General features: G+C 35.6%; 1 protein-coding gene across 10 annotated transcripts in view; it reads left to right on the plus strand.

Annotated features, from left to right (window-relative positions):
- Positions 1–24,132, plus strand: part of PKP4 (plakophilin 4) — a 236,480-nt gene that overhangs the window by 137,235 nt on the left and 75,113 nt on the right. For all 10 annotated transcript variants that reach the window (XM_017855440.1, XM_017855445.1, XM_017855447.1 and 7 more), the window contains one exon: positions 18,223–18,257. In XM_017855440.1, coding sequence (XP_017710929.1) covers positions 18,223–18,257 — 35 coding nt within the window. The remainder of the gene's footprint in view (positions 1–18,222; positions 18,258–24,132) is intronic.

Genomic DNA, 24,132 nt, shown 5'->3' on the forward strand with positions numbered 1-24,132 from the left:
TTTCCCAGAAACTCATCTTGGTTATCTCTTCTTTGTTTTTTATTTAGTTCTCAATAAATTGTAAATGGTGAAAGAGAAAGTTTATTTCTTTGTACATCATAAATTGTTTCCAAATATTTGATTTTACAAATCGTAGTTTGTCTCCTTACTAAAACAAAGCCCTAACTTTTGATTTGTATTGAAATAAAAAATATATATTTAAAATTGGGCCTTTTAATAATTGTAGAAAATATTAATGGCAACTTTTGGAAGTAAATCACAGTTTAGATTTTCATTTTGCTTTTGCGAATGATTTTGAAATTTGATTATCCCGTTCAGAAGCAGTTGGTCCCTTCACATTGTTCATTCTTTGGCTGGCTGCTGCTAGTATTAGGAAGATGGTAGCAATGTTGAAGTTAAATAACTTCACAGTCTTCCTAAGATTATCTTCCCTTTTCGGTTAAAGCCCTGCTAAAATAGAATTCTTTATGATTTCAAAAGGTCATACAGTTTTGACAAATAGTGTTCTTACTACCACTTAAGAAAAGAACTGTTATTTTTTTTAATGAAAAGATTTGATTTCCCACTGCCATTCAGACTTTTATTTTTTACACTTGATCGGGTCATCAGGTTTCAATTGATATTACTAAAATTCTAAAATATTTTAGGGCTGACAGCAGCATAAAAGGCCTTTTGTGGTTCAAATATTTTCTTCAGTGAATATTTTAAGTCATTGAGAAATCAACCTCTTCAAATAATGTATTCTTTAAAACATGAAGAATCTTTGAATAGATTGAATGTTTGTGCTTTAAAAGTTTATTACTTATTTAATACACCACTTAGGAGAATGTTTGAGAAAGTTCTGTCCCTTTGACCTTCAGTGCACTCACCAGGCAAAACCTGAGCATGCTTTTATAAAGTAACTATTTTATTGAGATACATTTCACATACCATAAAATCCATACTTTTGAAGTGTACAATTCAGTGTTCTTAAGTATATTCAGAGTTGTGCAACCATCACCACTACTTAATTTTGAAATATCATTCCAAAAAAAAAAAAACCCTCCCCTTTTTTCTTTTTCCCTATCCTCAGAGAACCACACTATTCTATCTGTATCTATGGATTTGCCTATTTTCAACATTTCTAATAAATGGTATTACAATTTGTGGTCTTTTGTGTCTGGCATTTTTCGCTTTGCGTGAAATTTTCAAGGTTCCTCCATGTTGTGGCATGTATTGGTACTTCTTTTTTATTTCCAAATAATATTCCATCATGTAGATATGCCACATTTTGTTTATTATTCATCAGCTGTACATTTGGGTTGTTTTCGGTTTTCGGCTGTTACGAATAGTGCTGCTGGGTATTGAATTTTAAGAGGGAAAAATATCAAGAGCTTTGCTCTAGACATTCTTAAGTTGGAGGCGGCAGGAGCAAAGGGAGATTTCCCTTGGCCTGTCCACCCATCCTCCCACTCTCTCATGTGGGCTCGCCTCCTTTCCTTTCTCCTTTGCTTCCTGTTTTAGTAAATGCTTGTTTATTGGTGAGTTAGTTGTCTGTAATGATTTAGTTTTAATTTTTTAGTGTATTTGGTCACTAGTGGCTCTCTTAATGGTCAAATATTCTAAAGCTCCCTAACTTCATTTCTAATTCAGACTAAATGAAGACTAAACTGTTTAATATTTCAGTATAATTACCAGAAACCCTTGGGATCTCTATGGTGAATAGTTATTAAATTGGTGCTCTTATGAGCAAATTTGGTAACATTGCATTTTCGTGATGCAACTCCTGTTGTAAACACAGTAAAGAGTTCCACATCTGAAAGATACCAAATGTGTCAAAGCTGACCTGCAGCTCTACAGAAGTTGTTTATCTGGAGCAGTTTGCTCAACACAGTTCCTCCAGAAGGCATTTTTAATTATGATATCTCATTGCCATTCCAGTCACAAGTCAATTTCAACTGGGACATACAAATCCAAGTGACAAGTATCTCCACACATGTGAATTAAACTAGTATAACTAAGTCTTGCCTAGGTCATGTGACCCCAAGGTATTTCAACCAGTAGTGCAGTAAGCTAACATATTTTAAGCTAAAAATGTCACCATGTAGAATTTTAAACAAGATACCTTTCATAATAGAATCTTTTTTGAACCTAGAATGTTGTACTACAAAACATTTTAATCACAGCAAATAAGTATTCCAAAATAAATTACCTGTCTCTTAGACTGAGCATTTTAAATGTTAAATAGATAATGTGGTTAGGAAGAACCACAAAAAAGATCAGGTTAATAGGATAAATGTTTCAGATTATTTTAAGACTATTTTAATATATGTGGTTAAAATGGAGGCACCTCAGCTATATTAATTTTCTAATACTCTCAAAATTCAGAGGCCCATACATCTAAAATATATATATCATGCCATTATTTAATTATCTTTTAAAGAACAATTTTAGTTAAAACAGTATTTCATTTTCTGTAAATTTTCATAGTTCACTTTCTATAATTATATTACTAAGTTATTTAGCAGTATTGAATTATTGAATCAAAATAAGAATTATAATATTAGCCCTTACTCTTCATCATTAGTTTTTGAAATTATGTGTACATATTGATAAAGTACTTTAATCAGTTATACAGGATATTTCAAGATGCTTGAACAAATAATTTGCTTTCACTGCTTTATGAGGGAATTAGTAGATTACATTGTATCATCTCATAAGAGCACCAATAGCTTCTTAAAATACACAATGTATTTTCTTATTCACTTTATGTATTTTCCCGTTATCTGCAATGATGATTTTTAAATCTCTTTGTTTTGAGAAATGTTAAAGAATTGTAAGTGCAGAGAATAGCATGAGTACTCACATCCCGTAATTAAAATTATTAAAATTCATTTTTTATAAAAAATATTGAACATAAAATTCAAGTCCCCTTTGCCACATTTTCTCTTCCCCATAGCTAACCACTAGTGTGTAGTGTTTCAAATTACTTTGTATACTTTTATGTCAATACATATACAGTACTTACATATTATATACATATATATTAACACCTGTGTAACCAATATTTTGTGTTGCTTTTTTTTTAACATCAAAGATGGTAGGTGTGGTTTATGTGTCATTGTGCACTTTGATGTTTTCCATTTGAGATCCAGCCACATTGATATGTGTAAATCTAGTTCATTCTTTTAACTGCTCTTGTATATTTATACCATAGACATTAAACTGTTTAGCCATTCCATTGTTGAAGTTTTACAATACTGTAAGTGAACATTTTTGAACATATATCCTGGTTCACATGTGTAAGATTATGGAAAATATATAATGAGAAGTAGACTATTTGGATCATAATGAATGTACATTTTAATTTTCTAGATCTTGCTGGTTTGAAGCAGCTTTCTGAAGTAGCTCAACAGTTGCACCCCTTGAGCAGTGTAAAACGTTCCAGGTTCATTTTCTCTTGCTTGCTTTCTTTCCTTCTTTCTTTCTGCCAATGTTTAATATTGAACTGTCTCTTTAATTTTTGCCAAACTAACGTTATTTCATTTAACTTTGCATTTTCTCAATTGCTGTTGGTGTTGAATATCTTTTCATATGTTATGGTCCATTTGAGTGTCCTCCGCTGTTCATGTTTGCTCATTTTTCTAATGAGTAATTTGGCTTGTTATTTTTGGTTCTATCATTATTTTTTTATTTTTATTTATTTATTTTTTTGAGACAGAGTCTCGCTCTGTCGCCCAGGCTGGAGTGCAGTGGCCGGACCTCAGCTCACTGCAAGCTCCGCCTCCCGGGTTTACGCCATTCTCCTGCCTCAGCCTCCCGAGTAGCTGGGACTACAGGCGTCCGCCACCTCGCCCGGCTAGGTTTTGTTTTTTTTTTTTTTTTTTTTTTTAGTAGAGACGGGGTTTCACCATGTTAGCCAGGATGGTCTCGATCTCCTGACCTCGTGATCCGCCCGTCTCGGCCTGCCAAAGTGCTGGGATTACAGGCTTGAGCCACCGCGCCCGGCTAGTTTTTTAAAGTTAAAATAACTCTGGATGTATTTCTTAAAATAGTACAGATCCTAGTACATTGTAGAACAAAGTACACCATATTGATCTATTTATAGAATATGAACATTTTAGTACAGTGACACGTATGTAGAAGAAATAACCTTCTATATATAATATAATAATAAATCTCAAATTATCCAAACCTGCCACTTAGGGTAGGTGAAAGCCCAAACAGATTATACTAACATTACTCTCGGTTTCTATTTCCACGTTTTCTTTAATGACTCTGCATTTGTTTTTTTCTGCAAATATTTATGACGTCTTTTCTAAATTCATTCACCAAATACTTAGCTTTTGCTGTTTTCTAGAGCTACAAAGATACAAGCTTAGAAATTTGCCTTCTATCAGCAAGGGACCATTGTGCATAACTAAACCAGATGATAAAGTGTCTTCCTAGCAGCATAAAATGTATGCCTGTATTTTATTATTTTTAATTTTGTGAAGAATGCTGTTGATGAGGTTGCACTGGCTCTCCTAGCTCTATCCCAGGATGCCTTACCTTGGTATCTTTGATCATCATATCCTTAGGTAAAATCCCTTTTTATAATTATGGTGTAGGAAAGAAAACAGCAGCCATTAAACACCAATTACGTAATTTGCAGTTTGATAGTAAATGTTTTGTGCATGTTATCCTCTTACTCTTCAGTAGGGTTTCATTTTTAGTCTTGTCAGTGGTGGTGTGTTTTGCTTTGATTTGGTTTTATTTATTGTACACCTGAACCTAACATGAGGATGACATTTTCCCCTAAAGACAGTGTTTTTCTCTTGCTTTTCCATTGGAGTCTCAAGTGGCTGGAAAGACTTCAGTACTTCATTTACCTCCTTGTTGCCACTGCACCCCTCCAAACACATGCTATCTAGGTAAAAGTTATGTTTGCTGTACAGAGGCATCTGTGAGAGTCCTCGTCTCCAGCTCCACCTCCGCTACCACTATTTTGTCTCTCCTATCTGGAAACTCTGAAGTGCTTGATATTTCTATTCCTAGTCATTCACAAACATGTTACAAGAGGTCATATAACAACTCTAAGATTCATTCAACAACTCTAAGAAACAACCTTTAAAAATATATTGCCTGTTGCCACTAATGTACTTAGCGCAGTTAATTATTTTAGGGGGGAAATTTTTTGTAATTCCTTCATCTAATCACTTTAATATTCATGATGAAATAAAAGAAGGTTAGTGGTAAACTCTCATTCTCATTACCATCTGGCAGGTTAAGGACATAGAGCAACAAGAGCAATATGTGTGATGTATCCTTAACCCTTCAGAGAGCTACCCTACACAGCTCTAATCCAGTGATGTATGGAAAAGGAAACTGAAAATGTGATTATCTACCTAAAAGTGAGGGCCCTCCATTAGTGCATTTTCAGCAGTTAATCAGCTTGTCATAAAAATGTACATGGCATGTCTGCCTAGGGATGGGGGTGGGGGACTAACATGACAAGTTTGCCAGACTTTATAGTGTCTGAATTGTTATTATAGTTATCTTCCCTGAGGCTTCACAATCTATTTAATAACAAATCAATCTAATCTGTTTCTGCATAGATTTTTCTATGCTGCTGTTGTGTTACTCCACAATTAAATAGGAGAAAAACACTCTAAAACTGAAGCAGGAAAAGTGTGTAGACTACAGATTTTCACAGCTAAAAAAACTCCCTACACATTTTAACCACTGTCAAATGTTTGGTTTGCATTAGTAGACTGCATATAATCCAAAGAGGAATGTCTTCAGAGTGTGTGTGTGTGTGTGTGTGTGTGTGTGTGTTGTGTATTTCTTCTAGACTTTTTTTTTTGGGGGGGGGGAGAAAAAGAATAGCCAGTTATTTTAGGATCCTATGATGCGTAGTCTTTGCTTCAGTCCAAGTCAATTAGAGATTGATCTACTTCCCAGATTGAGTTACATTATCAATAAGAGGGCTATTTCAGCCACAGAGAAAATTAAAGTAAAATTATCAACCGTAATACAAGAACTAATGTTTACAAAGTACAAAATGCGGAAGTATATCTGTTTGCTGAACAACATTAGCAAAATACTTTTCAGTAAAGACATTTATAAGTGACAACTGAAATAGTATTATATCATATTTCTTATGAACATAAAACAAAGGGAGAAATTATATTATTGTATGAAGTAGTTTAATCAGAATAAGTCTAGAAGTTAACTCGGTTGAACTTAGCAACCACTGACAAAATAGTGACAAACCAGTGACCACCAATGGTTACTAAAATCATCAGCTGGAAAGGTAATGGGAAATTTTACAGTGAATGGATTGGGCTGACAGGACATGAACCCACTGATCTATCTTATGTTAATATCGCAAAAAGGGAGACAGCCAGAAATCTTAGTCACCTGATATGATGCAATGAGAAGTTTGTAATGTCACCCATGACATGTTCTTGCCCTAAAATTATTTAAGCATCTAGATATTAATACCAGTTTATGGGGAATATAGGAGACAGAGGAACATGTCAGTTGATACTGTGCTGATACATTCATTAGAACCAGGCTAAAATTCTACAGAGCAAATGAAATGATTTCAAATAGGAAAAAGAAGAGAGGGGGAGGTAAAACTATATATCAAAAGATTTTAGAGACATAGCAACCAAATGTAACATATGGACCTTATTTTGGTCCTGATTTAAACCTCCCAACTGTTTTTAAATTGAAACAGGGAATATGAATACTGACTAGATACTTGTTGACACTAAGAATTTTACTGTTAATTTTTGGTGTGATAATATTATTGTGGTTATGTTCTTTTTTAAAGTATCTATATTTCAAGATACATTTAAAGTATTAACTGAAGTAATAAGATGTCTTGAGTTTGCTTCAAAATAATCCAGTAATGTAGAGAATATAATGTAGAAGAATAAAGATGTCAATGAAATAAGTTTGACCACATGTTCACTTGCTTGTTGAAGCTGGGTAATAAATAGACTGTTTGTTATACTGTTTTTTATTGTATATATTTTAAATGTTGCATAACAGTTTTAAAATGTTAGGTGATTCAGATCTTAATTTTCAGACTGAAATTGCATTTTAAAATTAACCATAATTTCAATGTTTATAAGATTAGTATGGTTATATTTCTTACGATCTGAGTGATAAACTTTTGAATATTTAAATAAACACCATTTATTAGCTCTAATTTTTACAATGTAGACATTATAAATTTACATAATATGCTCCACATACCATGTAATACCTTTCCTATCAATGATGTTCACTCATGGCAATGAATGGGACAGGGAGAAAAAAGAGGGAAAGAAAAAGTTAGTCAACCTCTCCTCTGGTATGTTGTAAATTGTCATTTCTTTTTGGATTCATGTGTCTCAAAAGAAGCCTGGACATTAAAGCTAGAAATTTAAGGCAGTCTTGACCAACCACTTACCTTTTCTGTTTGCCTTGAAGGGTAGTTGTTCAGCTCCTGATCAGTGTTTATGGATCACGCACTGTTTATCAAGAATGCTGTTTTAAGAGACTTTACCCTGTCCCTCCATTGTCATTATCATCATTCCTCCTTATTCATCCTGTTAGGCTTTTTTCTGCTTCATTCCCCTACAGCAGTAGTTAGGAACATGTGGGTGATAAATAGAGAAGGGTAGGAAACCAGAGTGGTGGGTAAGGGGATATGAGACAAATTAGGAATCCATGAGAGTTTTCAGAGGGATTTAAAGCATTCTAGAACCACTTTTCTAGGATCCAGATGTTTTACCACATAGAAACGTAGTATATACTATGTAGAATATTGTCTGTTTCCTTATGGGTCCACTCTTCTTCCAGGATAGTTATTAATAATCCTGGGTCTGTGGACTGTCCCACATGTGAATTCATTCCTCCTTCTGCACTAAAACAGCTATTCATGTTGCTTGTCCATGAATCAAGAGCTGAAAATGCTGTCACAGAGAGAAACCTTTCTTTTTCCAAAAGTAAAGCAGAAATTTAACAAGTATATTATGCTTTCTCTTTTCACACTTACAATTTTTTTTTTTGGCAATTTAAGGAACTTTACTGTTTATAAAAATTAAAAATCTTTACTCCAGATAATCAGTAGACAGAAAGTGAATATCATTCTTTAGACACACACCAGATTTGATAGTACCTTTACATGAGTAGCAAAGAACTCTCTGTGTGATTGGAGGTATAAGTGTTTAATTACAAATTTCGGCTTAAAATTCCTTTTAAGTAAATTTTTACATAGGCTTTTCAAAGCACCTAAAATATGAAATAATGTACAAAATTAAATTGTATGCATCAAATAAAATTATTTGTAATTATGAATTTCAAGGGTTTTGTATCCCAGCTTGTCTCTTACTATAGACTGCTACAGCTTAGTCCCATGTTAATGCTGTGACCAGATTCACATAGAACAAATAGAAAAACAGGGCCCTTTTCTTGCTCCTTACCAGCATCTGCTTTATTGACAAGTATAAGATGTAGATACTTCTATGCACTTCTAGCAGAAAGTAGTATGTTTATATGCCCTTTCTTCTTTATTTTAAATTTTTTGAAGTTTCCTTTCTATTTCTTCAACTTTGGAAGGTTTTAGAAGAATAGAAATGAGGGAGGCCACAGCATTTTGTAAACCATGGACACAGTTCCCGGTAGCCTATCTGGTTCAAGGCCAACCCTTTGCCCAAATAGGATCCTAGGTTTGTGGCAGGATATTTAGGAATAGAGTCTGTTGTTGCGTTTAGCCATTCTACTCTTTTCATCTCAGTTGCTTTCATTCTTTCAAATGTCATTTGAAATATTAGAAAACCTTCATATTCTGGTTTCTACTTTGGCTAGTTGGAACAGCTGTTGTGGGATGGGCATAAACAGAAGTCATGTTTCCTGTATAATTTATAGGGATACTAGAGGGAACTGTTTGTCTCATTTTTTGTCTAGTACTACATCCTTTTTGATCTTCCCTTTCCCATATGGTCTTCTGAATCTTTTATTCATAGATTCAAAGCACTAACACAAAATGCTTTTGTCAAAGAATATTTAACATCTTCTGAAATTTGTTCACCTCTAGTCCCTATGAAGGTTACTTGAATTGTATTTCCTGTTCCTTTCATGTTTTTGCTCCGCATCAAATAAGCAATTTTCGCTTCAGGAGGCTGGTCATGGTATTATTTATTTAAATCTTACCTTTCCCTGGAATGCATTTTAGACAGCTGTTATAGGGGTCCAAAAATATATAGTAGAGTAGCACAAAGGAAAACTAGAATGAAGAACTGAGAAAACAAGTATGAAAACAAAATAGGACTATGAATAAGACCAAACATGTTCACTACAGTATCTGGGCATACATTTTACTCAAACTTGCTAGCATCCAGTGTAAACCAAGACTGGACTTTTATTCCACATTTTGCTGTCCCTGTTGCTCATGACTTTTTAAAGACTAAAATTGTAAAAGTATATTCTGAGCATGGCCAAGTTTTTCAGGTAAAGTGTCACTGAGGGAAATATGAGTCTGACTCTAGGCCCTTGAGCTTTCCTGCCTTCCATGAGGCGTCAGATCTGCCTTCCTGTAGCCATCTCATCTGCTCATTCTGTTGGTCACAGCAGTGATTGGGTTTGGAGTGGAGATGGACTGATGCAGAGCCTCACTAGTGGAAGGCAGCTCAAGCCTCATGTCCTGTGGCTGGTGGGTCAGGAACAGCTGTAGCCTACATGAAGGGTGTCGTTTTTAATTCAAGTGCTCTTGCTTTTCTGTAACCTCGATATCGCCCTTGGATCATATAATTATGAAAAGAGGCCCTTTGCCCTGTCTCATTTGTTATGCCTTGCTTAGTTCAAACTATAGGCATGTACCATTTTCAGGGGCAAGGTCATAACACATAAAAGTAACTAAACTACAGTTAGGGACCTGTTGTCACATTTTCACTTTTCCTGGCTGCTGAGATCTTGGGAATGGACTTAGGAAGAGAGGGGACTAATGGCCATTCTGATGAAAAGCCAGGAAGAATTAATTAGTGGCCCTTTCTTGGGAAGAAAGAAATCAGTCTCCATCCTACAGAGAATTGCCCAGGATCTGACAGTATGGTAAAGAGAGACTCGGTCAATGAAAAACCAGGAATTTGGAGGAAGAGGTTTTGTTTTGTTTTTGTTTTCATTGAGATTGATTGTGAATGGACACTAAGTAAATTTGAAAGGGGTTTCAAAAAATATAGTTAAATACTAAGGAGGACCTGCTTTCAGAGTATTTTTGCTAAGAAGTCATCACTGCCTGGATTTGTGATTTTTCAAACTAGGGTCCTGAGAGCCCCTCCGAGGTGGTAGTGAATGTGGTGGTGGAGATAATTGTTTGCCTTCCAACTCGCCCGTCCTTGAGCTGGGCAAAGCAGTTCACCTTCACTGTCTTCACGTGTTGACCTTCCTGTCTTCACGTTACTGAACTAGCTTAGTGCAATGATGAAGAGTATCCAAACTTGTTTTGGGAAGAATAATCATGATACATTGTTTAATTTTGTGTAACTGCTCTATTTGTTCTGATGTTAAGACAGAGAGCATAAGTCTCTAGCATAAAGAATTTATTTCCTGGGCAATCCTTATCTAACTAAAAGCAATAGCTAAAGACCCTGTTTCCCAAACAGGAAAAACAAAACTGGTTGTAACCTGACAGTTACCTATTAGTAGGTGGTATGAGTTTTCAGAACATCAGAAGACAGGTTATAGCATTAGAGAACCCTTTATTCCATCTTAGTCTTCTAGATCCTACTTCTCACCTTGCTAATTGTAAGTATAAAATGAGCTCATGGACATTCTTGTTGAGAGTCGGGGTAAGGAGAAATCTGACCTGCCCACAGGTGAATGCCTGGTCCTAATAAGACCAGGGACTTCCACAGGAATTACATTCAGAAAGCGGCATTCTCAGCATGAATTCATGAGCACTCAAGAAAGCTGAAGCACAGAATGCGTTTACCTAGCTAAGAACTCACAAGAAACTAATGGAATATTTTACAAATGTGTTAAGAGAAAGACGGAGCAAAGATTTAAATGTACTAATTAAAACAGAAGCCAAAGCAATGTTAGATAGAAATAAAAATCTTAAAAGTATGTTATGTCTCCTGATCATAATTGAAGATTGCATTTAATTATAATTAATGACAATATAGAAATTTAAGTGTTTGACAGAATGTGTTACTTCGTTAAGGTAATTTGTTTAAAATTTATCCTGTAATATTCTTAAGTAGAGACAAACTTGAGAATCATTAGTAGTTATTTTGCCATATTCCCTTGGGGAGGGGAAAAAATCCCAGATGCATAATGGGAAATACAGAGTAACAGGGAACTATGGAGCCCAGTTCACGTTAACTAAGAGGATTCTGGAGTAATTCATTAAAAAGCAATTTGTAATGCCTAGAGGATGACAAGGTATTAAGTAATTGCAATGTTAATTCGTTGCCAAAAAATAAAAACACAAAATGAGTTTCCCCCCTTTTTTTTTTTGGTTTTAACTTAGAAATAGACCTTGGAATTGACTAAAAAGTAGACTTAGCTAGAACTTCGCACAATAGATTTAGAATCCAGAAAGCCTATACGTTTGTGAATGGAGTAACTTTGATTAGTGGAGAAATAAAGCCCACCAATGGCACAAGAAAATATGAAACATAAGTTATAAAATGAGCAAATCACAAATTGAAAGTAAGACAATAACGAATTGGTGGAGAAAGAGAGAAATGCATTTTGGAACTTATGTCCTGAAGCTACTGAGATTTCATCTGTAAATGTGGGAGTTTTTAAACTCTAACTCAAGAATTAATATTTACAAAAATACAGACTTGTGGAACTTGGAATCAGAGCTCAAAATAGTAAAACTGAGAGGAAACTGAGGAGTGAAACATCAAGGAAAGGACAAAAATGTACAAATGTATTTTTTAAAGTTTTTCATAGTAAAGATTAATATACATCTGATTCGTGTATTAATTACCCCTATTTAGTAGAAGAACACTTAAGAATAATTTAGAGAATATTGTGTACCAGGCACAGTGGCTTATGCCTGTAATGCCAGCCTGGGAAATGAAATGAGACCCTGTCTCTAAAAAAAAAAAAAGAAAGAAAAGAATATTGTAATATTGTAAAAAACTATGGTGTGATAGTGAAAGTAGATCATGTAAAGCTACTCATTTGAGATGGTTTAAATAGCCATTAAAGAGATCATCTGTCATGACAGAGGGGAGAAATGTCAGATTTCTTACACATGTAGCATATTGTTTTGGTGGTCTCCCAAACTGTCTTATTCCCAACCACTTACAGTTTGTGAGCTGTGGAAATCGAGGTGCAGTCTGGACTATGGCGTATAGTTCATATTGTTCCATACCTGTCTCACTGGAGACTTCATGTTCAAATTCCTACCTGGGTGCTCCCAGTACCAGTTGACCTTCTTTTCATAGATGAGGATAAGGAGAGTTAGATCTTGGTTTTTGTTTTTAAAAGTTGCTTCACACTTGTTTGTGATAGATATGTGAATGTCTTTAATCGGGATAGTGCTGGGCCCTGTGACATTGACATCAGAGTCCTCTCTTGTAGGATGCTCTTCTCACCATGTATTCCCAGCTTCTAACAATGGCTGGCACTCAATAAATGGTCAACAGATATTTATTGAATGAATCCATGTGATGTATGCATATATGCAGTAAACATCTTTTCTATGAGATACAAAGAGCCCAAATCGTGAAGAATCTGTCTCTTTTGTAGAATGATTGAAACAGTTTCTAAAATTATGTAGCATTAATCTTTAAAACAACAACCTAAAGAGTTAAGATCAACTATGATCTATTTAAGCATCCTACTCAACGCCAGTTCTTGGTTAGATGCAAGTAGAATTAATATACTATATTTACTCTCAAGAAGGCTGCAGTCTGGTAGTAGAAACAGGTAGGTAAACAAATATTATGGTTGCAATGTGAAAAGTGCAAAAGTACAGATAAATTATTGAGTACATTCACGACAAAAAGGAGGAGGTGACCAACTCTCCTCAGGTAATTCTTGAAGGATGATGGGTGGTCACCAGAGAGAAGGCTGTAGATGGTACATAGTCCAGACAGTGGTACACACCCATGCTCCATTCATAAATAAAACAATTTCTAGGATAATCTGAGTTATCCCTTCTAATTAATACTGAGTAAAATTTAATTTGTTATTGACTGTGGTTTATTTTTTCAGCTATTAATGACTTATATTGATATATAAATATACATGTATGTGTAAAATCTCTTGACACAATTATTTTTGTTTTTTTTTTTTTTTTGAGACAGGGTCTCTGTTGCCCAGGCTGGAGTGCAGTGGCACAATCACAGCTCACTGCAGCCTTGCTTGCCTTGAGCCTTGCTCTCAGGCTCAAGCAATCTTCCCACCTCAGCCTCCCAAGCAGCTGAGACTATAGGCGCATGTCACCATGCCTGGCTATTTTTTAAAAAAACTTTTTTGTAGAGACAGGGTCTCACTTTGTTGCCCCAGCTGGTCTCAAACTTCTGAGGTAAGCAGTCCTCCCACCTTAGCCTCCCAGAGTGGTGGGATTATAGGTGTGAGCTACCGTGCCCAGCCTGATTTTTTTTAAATAAAGCAGTAAATTTTGCAATTTGACCATATTCTAATTTCAGGCTAAGAACTGGTTCTTTTTCAGAAAGGAGTAACCCTTGGATCTTGTCCTAGTTCAATATGTCTTGCTAAGAGACTAGTAACAGTAGCTTGTGTATACTTGTGATAAAATGAGCCCTACCTAGACCTGAAAGAAGGTGAGGGAAATGGCATGGCAGAATTACCATATGGCTCCATCCAGTTCTCTACTATCCCTTCTCCTAGCATTTACCTACTGGTATCCACTAAAGCAGGCTTGCTCACATCAGACAGAAGAATCAGGAGGAAATTGGGTACCAACTTAAGTAAAACATTTTTTTTAATATTCCTGTTGTTATAGAAGGTGATACAAAGTGAAGGTAAACTTTAGAGCGTTCTGTTTCATGGGTATATAAACAAGTTATATGGTACCTGCATGTGCCATTCTAGAATTTGAGTAATTCTGAAAGAATTTCCAGGCTCTATTCCTGCATGTTCTACCCTAAAAATAGCAGTGGAAGTGTGAAACAGTATGGTGTGTGAGGCAACTGCAAGCAGTTAGAAGTGCTTCGAATGTAGGTTTGTGTGGGAAAGGGCACACTAGAAGGAGCCAGGTGGTGCAGGGCCTTCTGTGCCATCTGAGATGTTTGCATTTTATCCTCCATGGATCTGCTGTGCATTAGCAGCAGAAGAATGACATCAGAGGTGAGTGTTTGAAAAAAATCACAGTAGTAGCAGCGTAGAAGAGAGCCTGCCAGGATGAGAAGTTAAAGCCAGTAAGACCAGTTAGGAGAGAGACTGAAGAAGGACCCAGCCAAAAGAGGATAAAGGCCAGAACTATGGCAGTGGTAGTAGAGATTAATTCAAAATGAGTAATGGCCATGTGTCAGATACTGCCTTAGGCTCTGACCATTTTCTGTAAATAAGGCCGACTCCCATACCCTCATGGAGCTTACATACTGGTGGGAAGAACAAACAGTAAAATTACTCCCTGCTCTTCAGTTTGAGTGACTAGGTGGGAATCACTAAGCAGGAGTCAGTTTAGAGGGAAGTAATTTCAATACATTGAATCTGATCTGTGCTATATATCCAGTATGCAGTTGGAAATAGTCTACAGTTACGAGTCTTGGGCCCGTTTCAGAGGGCTAGTTTGTCTTTGTTAGTTTTAGGATAACATCAGTCAGGATTTTTGGTTGCAAACAATGGAATCTTCTCTGGCTTATGTAAGCAGAAAAGGAACTTTTTAAGAGCTATTGGGTGTCAACTCATGGAGTCTCTAGGAAGGCCAGGGAGCCAGAATCTGAATCTGGGTTTCCGGGAGCAGTACCTACTGCCACCACTGTATCCACCACAAATGCTCAGGACCACTCTATCTCCACATGTGGCTTCTTGTGGACTCTCACTGGCCTGCCTCTGGCTGCAGGGGATTATGAGCAGGTAATTTTCTGAGTCCTAATATGGAAAACAGCAAAATAAGGAGAGTTTTCAAAGATATTGCACAGCCATCAATGTCCAACAAAGATATTTTGCCTCCATTTGCATCTGAATGAAAAAAATTAATTTCAGGAGTGTGTAGAATTTTATAGTGATCTACAACATATTTTCATGTAATATGATGAAGGCACATTGTCTTCCTGTAAACAAAACTGATTTTTTGCATTAAAATGAATTGTTAATTTGGTAATAAATTTGCTTCTGATTGATGTTCACCATCTGACCGGACAGCCCCAAGGTTTTTAGTGGATTTCATTCTAAATGATTGTTATTAAGTTATTAACATATTATATTATGAATATATCTTCCCAATGAAATAAAGTTATCATGGGTGACTCAGTTCCTGTATGTATTTTAAAATGTGTTTCACATTCCAGTGGAAGCTCCTAGAACGCAAGCTGCTTGGCATCTTCAGAAGAGAAGTGAAAGGGAACCAGGATGGAGTCATTTGTGGGCACAGTGCCTGCAGACACATTGTAGGCATTCAGTAAAAGTTGGGGAAGTGTTTCTAGGAATAGATGGTTGGAGGGAGAGAAGGAGGAAATAAGCCTATGTTTCTAACATGAAGCTGCCTGTGATTGTTCTAATAAACCCATGTTTATTGGGTTTATTAGAACAATTGCATTTGGTGGTTTAAAACAGCATTTCAAAATTCCATGTGTTTTGTTGTCCAATCCCTGAGTCCCAAAGTAGTGAACAATTTGAGAGTCATTTGAAGTGAGTAATTCAAAAAGAAAATAGGCTGTTATGAATAATGTATAATGACCAGTTATTTCCCAGAATTATAGAAGTTAATGTGAAATTAGTTGGGCTGAATACATGATCTTCAAAATACACCATGGAACTTTTTATTTTTAATTTTCTTTATTAGCTTGTTTTTCTAATGATTTATATATTCTACCTTAAATAGAGGAGGGCATATTTATGTTAACCGAGGCTTCCCATTGCCTTCACCTAGGAATACCTATTGTATTTTGGTAACCAAAGGTTCTTTCAGCAGCAGAAATGCTGTTTGCTTGATTGCTACACAACGAGGCTACTGGAACTTCCTACCTAGACTCAGGGAGAATAAGTTGACCTGCTTATACTAGGTAATGTGTGGTAATTTATATAATCCTGACCTTTCAAAACAATAAAGAACTTGATTTTTTCACAATATAATTAAGCATCTGCTGTGTGCCTGACAAATGCTAGGCACTTGGTATAAAGAGATGAGCAAAACAGCCACAGCCCTTGCTCCATTTGAGCAATTATCTGGAATTATATTCTGTGACTTACAATTTTGAGGATAAAAAGTCTTATATTTCATTAAAGTTTATATAAGTTTCAAACTCAGAAGATAAAACTTCCTTAAGATTCCCAAGAAACTTGAGGTATACTAAACATTTCTGGATGGCAGTTTGATTTAGCATGTGTTTTAATATTGACATAAAATATGATGCTTTTGAGGAAACACAGTTGGGTAATATCAATCTCAGTGCTTAGAAAACTAATTTAGATAATACAATTAAATAACAAAAACAGATTGAGAAGAAATTGAAATGCAGTGTGCAAAACCACTTTTGGAGTCACAAGACAGTGATGGCCTACCCTTAGGAGCAAGACAAATGTCTCATTACTGATATTTGACAAAGTTTTCACTTTTTCCTATCAGTCTACTTTGAAATCAGCTAAGGGTGTTTCAGATAAAGGAACATCACAGAGCCCTGGAGGAGATTAGCATTAACTGGTTGACTCCACTTGCTGGGAGCATGTCCCCCTGCTTGCAGCTCATTCAAGGTCCTGGAATGTGAACTATTGCTCCTGTGATGGAAAAAAGGCAAATCACACACAAAATTGAAGTTCAGGGAGTTTCTATGGAATCTAGGGTTTTCAACCAGCAAGTTTCATAACCACATAATGACTTGGGGAAAGTATCAAGGGGGTAATAAGAACTTAAAATCTTAGAAATACAGCACTAAAAGGACTGTTCTTCCCCTGCTCCACATTCTTTGTTTTGCAAAATGTTTCTTTAAGCCCGGAGTCACACTCCTTTTCTATAAATTTAATAAGCACTCAAAATTACCATGAATATATGTCCTTTTCTGGTTTTTTAAAAGGAAAAAAAGTACAAATGATTAAAAAGAAAAAAAATGTAATGACTGTACTCATGGATGTAACTGCTAGCACATTGGTTTTTATTTTTCTAGACTTCTAGTCATATTGTCTATGTGTCTGCATGTGTTTAATGCAAAAATGGGATCACAAGCTGTTCTGCCAGGTAGCACAGTGATACGGTGCACGAGTTTGGAATCTGACTGTCCTGGGTGTGGTTCCAGCTCTTCGAATTACCAGCATATGTTTCTTTATCTGTAAGATAACAATGAGGATGTACCTGTTCACAAGATGGTGATAAATAATATAAAGGAGATCATATGTGAAATGCTTAATCACCTTTTAGTAAATGCTTAATAATCCATTATTTTGTTCCTGTATTCTGCCGCACTGTCCCTGTAACACCATGATTTCCTGTATTGATTGGGGCAAGAGGGGTGGCAAGCGGGGAGGTAGTGATATGTTTTTATGCACAAATTTTTTAAATGCATACTCTAATAACCAAGGAAAATACATAGCTGTCACTTTATTCTGGCTTATAGGACCTTATATTTTTGATATAAAGTTCTGTGTTTTAAATTTTATAAGGCAACATTCAATTCAAAAGTGGCCTAGTGGCCTTGGTAATTTTTGTCTCTGTTATATGTTTTGTCTCTGTTCTAATTGCCACTTTTGAAAATAAGTAAAATAAACTGTTTACCAGCCTTTTTGGTTCCTTTTCATATATATAATACATATGTAGTTTTCATATTATCACAGAAAAACTGTAGTACATCATGTAAGTACTGTGAATATCATACAGTTGTGCTGTTTTGTCTTCAAGTAGAATTTTATGTCATTTTATAATTTGCCTTAATTTCCAAATAGAAACAATTTTGTTCCAATTTTAAATACTATCTAAAATTAACTTAGATAAGTTTAAATTTTATTTAGGGTTTTTATGCCTTTGTATAATTTAATGTGGAAATTAAATGTTAATATGCAAAACAGGTCCCAAGCTAAATTTTATGACAAAATAAATAAATATTTCATTTTTTCCTTCTTTTTCTTTAGCTCAACTGAGAAGTCATTTCCGTGGAGATCAACAGGTATGTTTTTTATTATATAAGAGTTATGTTTAATAAACACAAATTACGTAGCCTACTCTCTTAATTTACCATTTCTTGGTGAAATAAGCCAAGCAAAGCCTTTAATAGTGACAATATTGAGCTATGTTGCTTTGGAATAGTAGTTCATAATATGCTTAAGGTTTTAGTATAATTGAGTAAATTTGTATATGTCAACTGTAATGAAAAAGCATTGAACAGCAGTATTTTTAATATCAACCCCATATCTGAAAGTTTCCTTTTCCATCATAAGAAAACACAGGGCTGACCTCAAAAAAAGTTATTATGTAATCGAAAAACCTGCTAATTATACAAGTTGGGTCTTTCACTGTGTTTATCATACTCAAAGAAAAGTTGTTTGAAGTTTTCATTTTTTTAATGTATCCACATGTTTCTAACACAGTGTGGTAGCTTTTCATGTAGTCTATCTTTTCTTTTTAACCTAAATTCACCACATTAAGGAAACTCTGCCACTTACACAAATCGTTGATGTCTTCATACCCAGCCTTCACTCAGTAAATGTTTATTGAGCATTCACATCATGTACCGGATGCTGTGCACATTGCTGGGCAGTAATGGGCATAACACACACTTGTCCCTGTCCCCTTCCCCCATGGAGCTTACATTGTAAATAGTAATGTGAACAATGTTGTAATGCTGGAATAGGCATTGATATGTAAATACTTTGGCCCTTTTCAAACAAGACTTGAATTGAGGAAGACTTAGATAACCAAATGCCCAGTATCTGAGTTTATCTAAACCTGGTGCCAGGATTCTGGTGTTCCTTATAGTACATACAAGATACTTGGCTGTCATACAAAGAAGTTATATCCCCCCCAAAAAAGGTTTTAACTCAAACTGTTGATGAGGCAGAAACATGTGAAAAGCTACCTAACAGTAAGACTTCTAAACAACAGTTTAATACAAGGCAAGGCACACCTTGAAATAATATGTGGTTGACTGCCAAGTAAGTATTATGTGAGAAATATTGATAGAAGTGGACAAGCCACATCTGAGATGGCAGAAGAGATGGTCCTGCAGCCTTGGGCTTAATGGACCGCTCTGAAGAGGGCATTGTCACTGGGCAAGAGAAGAGACAACACAAGTGTCAGGGGAAGGGAACATGTGAAACTGGTTTGGGAGGTGGTAAGATGTGCAAAGGCAGAGGGCTGAACTGGCTGAAATTACAGAGATCTGTAAGTTCCAGGGACTTGATACTCTCTCCGTGGGGAGACACTAAAAATCCTTGAAGCAAAATGTCGTATTATTTAAACATTTCTCAGAAGAAACAGCAGAGCTGTCAACTAGTGGGAGGAAAAATTAGTGACAAGATAGACCAATTGAAAGCTTATTGCAGAATTTGGTATGTGAGATCATCTAGGCAATTCGTAAGGATTTAGAGGCTGGTGTGATGCTGAGGTGGGTAGGCAATAACTGTGAGGTTTTGTGTTTGGAAGGATGGTGCAGTTAAAACAATTAGGAGTGTCAAAATGGAGAGCCAGTTTTAGTGGGGGTGCTCTGGACCACAGTGTGAGATATGTTGGATTTGAGATGATTAAAGGGCAGCAAGTGACACCACTCAATAAGCATTTAGAAATGTGATTACTCGAGAAAGCCCTTATTCAAATGTGAAGAAAACACTTCTGTTAAACCAATAGGTCCATGCATATTAATACTTTATTATGTGGTTCAGACATGTGGGCCAGAGTGCTGTGGATAAAGGACAACTGAGTTAGAGAAAGCATGCCTGAAACCTAGGAGAGCAGCCTATGCCAGGAGAAAGCTGCTGCTTTTTGTTCTTGGGAGGTAATGAGAGAATGATCTGAAATCTGACCAGGGTGGACAGAGGGAGTCAGTTGAGATACGGTATTATTTCCCCCACTTTGTCAGAGCATTTAAGGTGGTTACTGAGAGCCGGAGCCGTGTCTGCTCTGTTCAACGAAGTATTCCAAGGGCCTTGTGGATGGTAGACCCTAGATAACTCACCACCTGAGCAAATGACTACTGTATACATGAATGAATAGTAAATGCTTCTTTACACTGTCCTAGGAATATTTAGTGTGCATATATTAGCTTCACAACCAAATTGTAAGCCCTTGAAAAGTGTCTCTTTTTTCTCTCCTACTTCATCCCTAGAAAATGCCCAACCTTTAGAAGTTGTTAAAAATATACCTAATGAGTGAGATGAATATTTTCATTTAGTAACAAAATCTGTATTTTGAAAAAATGTATACACAAGGAAGTTCTGTTTTTTAAAATGACAAGAACTATTTTTGATTCATAACTTGACCCACAATGCCTTAAAACCTTTGTAGCCTAGCAGGACCTTAGTACAGTATTGCAGGTTTGTCTTTTTTATGGCCAATTTGGCACACATGCATGTGAACTTAATTCTTTTTGTTTCTCTTAACAGCCTTTTCTTTATGTATAATATACAAATTTCTTTATTATAATAGCTTTGTTGAGAGACAATTCATACTATATAGTTTACCCACTTCTAGAATACTCTTAAGTGTTTTTTAATATATTCTAAGTAGTGCATCTATCACCACAATCAATTTTAGAACATTTTCATCACCCCTAAAAGAAACCAATGTGCCAGTTAGCAGTCACCCATTTTACCACCAAACTTACCAGTCTTAGGCAACCACTACTCTATTGTACTTTCTTTTTTTATGGATTTGCCTATTCTAGACATTTCAGTTGAATAGAATCATACATGTTGTCCTTGTGGCTGGTTCCTTTCACTTGGCATGATTTTTTCAAGGTTCATCCTTACCGTAGCATGTGACAGTAGTTTATTCCTTTTTATGGCTGAATAATATTTCATTTATTGATTCATCCATTGGTGGACATTTAGGTCTTCCTACTTTTGGCTGTTATGAATAATGCTTTTATGACCATTTATATAAAAATTTTGAATATATGTTTTCAATTCTCTTAAGTATAAACCTATTAGTGGAATTGCTAGGTCACATGGTAACTCTGTGTTTAACCTGTTAAGCAACTACCAGATTATTTCCCAGAGTGGCTGTACCATTTAACATTTCCACCAGTTAAAAATAACAGTTCTGCAGGAGAATGGCATGAACCCGGGAGGCGGAGCTTGCAGTGAGCGGAGATAGGGCCACTGCACTCCAGCCTGGGCAACAGAGCGAGACTCCGTCTCAAAAATAAAATAACAGTTCTGACTTCTCCGCATCCTCTCAAACACTTGTTATTATCTTTTTGATTATAGCTGTCCTAGTGGGTAGGAAGTAATATCTGATTGTGGTTTTGAATTAAATTTCCCTGACAGCAAATACTCCTTTTTTGGGGGGAGAGGAGGTTAATTTTTAGTTTTAGTTATATAAGCAGTGGTGAATAATATAGAGCTTGTTGTATTTTAACTTTACCAACTGCTTTCATCTCGACTTTCTTTTCACTTTGTAAACATAATTTTCTCCTGATTCTAAGTGTAGTATATACTCATCAAAAGATATTTGGAAAATGTTTTAAAAGTACAAAAAGTGGATAAAATTACTTATAATCAAACTCATCACTTAGCCTTTCTGTACATTCGTGTGTTACACACAGTTTTTTTTTACCTTTTGAGTGAAAATTCTTCAAATTCATCTTTAAGACTACATAATTATTTCTGAAATATTTATTGAGACAAACACTTGTCTAGCACGTAATTGTCAATGTTTAAAGCAAACATCCTTGCCCTCTTAAGAACTTCAGGTTTAATGAAGGTGAACTATAGTGGAGATATATAACTATATTCACTTACAGTTGGGGGATAGGGGAATTCTATAAGGGAAAATCGTATATACCGTATTTACCCATATCTCTAGTATCGGACATTCAGGTTTTTTCTTATTTTTTACTATTTTAAATAACAGTGTGGTAACCATCCCTGTATATAAAATTATATCGGCACCTTTGATTTTCCTTAGGCTAGAATTTCAGGAAGAAATTTATTTAAAGTACGTGAATATTCTAATGCTTTTGCTATATGTAATCAAGTTGCTTTCCTGAAAGATTGTATTAATTTTCCCTCCTTCCAGGTGTATGGGATTGATCTTCTCATATTGCCACATTAGTGTCATCATTTGTATTTCTAATTATCTGGAGAATATAGAAGTACAATATAGATTGCCCTTTTCTATTGGAGAATTAGTGTTTGATGGATAAGAGTTCTTTGTAACCCAGAGATAATAGGTGTATTTATTAGCCAGGGTTCAGTTGGGAAAACAGAACCCATGCCAGGTAGTTCAACATATGGAATTTGATACAGAAAATGTACAGTTATGAAAGTGTGGGTTGGAAGATTTGAGTGATTAAACAGGATGATGAAGCACCCAAGAGATAATGATGCCAGGAAGCTGCTATCATCCCTAGGACTACAAAGGGAAAGGGGTAGGTAGGTGGTTTTGTCAGAGTCCTAGAGCTGGAGCAGTTGTAGGGGCTTTGGATTGGGAGATTTCTAGCATTAGTTGGAACCAGGAAGGAGATGCCACCCCTGCCAGAAATGTTTAAAATAGAGCCAGAGAAATACCCTGATTTCCCCATGCAATTTTTCTCCTAACCCTCACCAGTCTGTACACTGGCTGAACTGAGCTGGAGAGGGCATTTTTAGATTTTTAATTACCAAAAGCTAAGCAGACCCTGCATATAATCATATGTTGATTTACAGTCTAGAGAGAATGAGTTTAGATTATGAAGACACATTATAGTGGATGAAATACCTAGGGCCTTGGCATCCTTTCTGCCCCTTCCCCATTGCTTAAGTCATTTGACTGCCATCTTCAGGGTTTTTATCATGGCCAAGTAACAAATATGAGTACAAAAAAATAGAAAAAACCAATAAGACCTACTATTTCATAGCACAACAGGGTGACTATAATCAATAATTTAATTGTACATTTCAAAATAACTATAAGTATAATTAGATTGTTTATAATGCAAAGGATAAATGCTTAAGGGGATAGATACACTATTCTCCATGATGTGATTATTATGCATTGCATGCCTGTATCAAAACACTTAATATACCTTATAAACATATATACCTTCACTGTACCCAGAAAAATTTAAAATTAAAAAATTAAGAGACAACCATATATACTATTATGTGCTTAGTATTTTCCTTTACATTAAAGTTTTCAAATCTTTTTTTTACTTTTCTAGTAGGCTGAGCAATCAGCTGTTAAATATAAATATATATATATAATACACAAGCAAATGTATTAAATGATTTAAATTGAATACATAATAATTAAGTGTTGTCCAAATAGCTCCTCAAGTACTCAAGTACTTTAGTGTTAGGCAGATACTAATTCAGTGGCTCATCTCCCCTCGCCACAGGTGTGTCCATAATTCACACTTAACTGCATAGTTCCTTATTTTTCTCAGAGCACGCTCTTGCCTAAAACTCATATTCAAGCCTAGTAGTTACATTTACTTATGTTTTTTTCCTTTGAGGGGAAGGAGGAAGGTTATTAACTTCTAAACATGGCAATCACAACTGGTATTTACTTTCTAATATTTTAACTGTATAATGTTGTGGTTTTTCTTAAGTTTACCCACTTTTCAGCCATATTTATGACATTTAAATTGTAACCATGCCAATAAGCTATAGTTAGAAGAGTAGAAAACTGAAAATTTATGAATAAAAGAGTAAAATCTTGTTTTCTTCATATTTCCTTTTTTTTTTTTTTTTTTTTTTGGAAGGGGTTTTCTTTGTTGCCCAACCCCAAGTTCAGTGGTACCACTGCAACCGCCACCTCCTGGGTTCAAGAGATTCTCCTGTCTCTGCCTCCCGAGTAGCTGGGATTACAAACGTGCACCACCACACCCGGCTAATTTTGTATTT

Source organism: Rhinopithecus bieti, unplaced genomic scaffold (genome assembly GCF_001698545.2).
Source record: "Rhinopithecus bieti isolate Rb0 unplaced genomic scaffold, ASM169854v2 scaffold_41274, whole genome shotgun sequence".
NCBI lineage: Eukaryota > Metazoa > Chordata > Mammalia > Primates > Cercopithecidae > Rhinopithecus > Rhinopithecus bieti.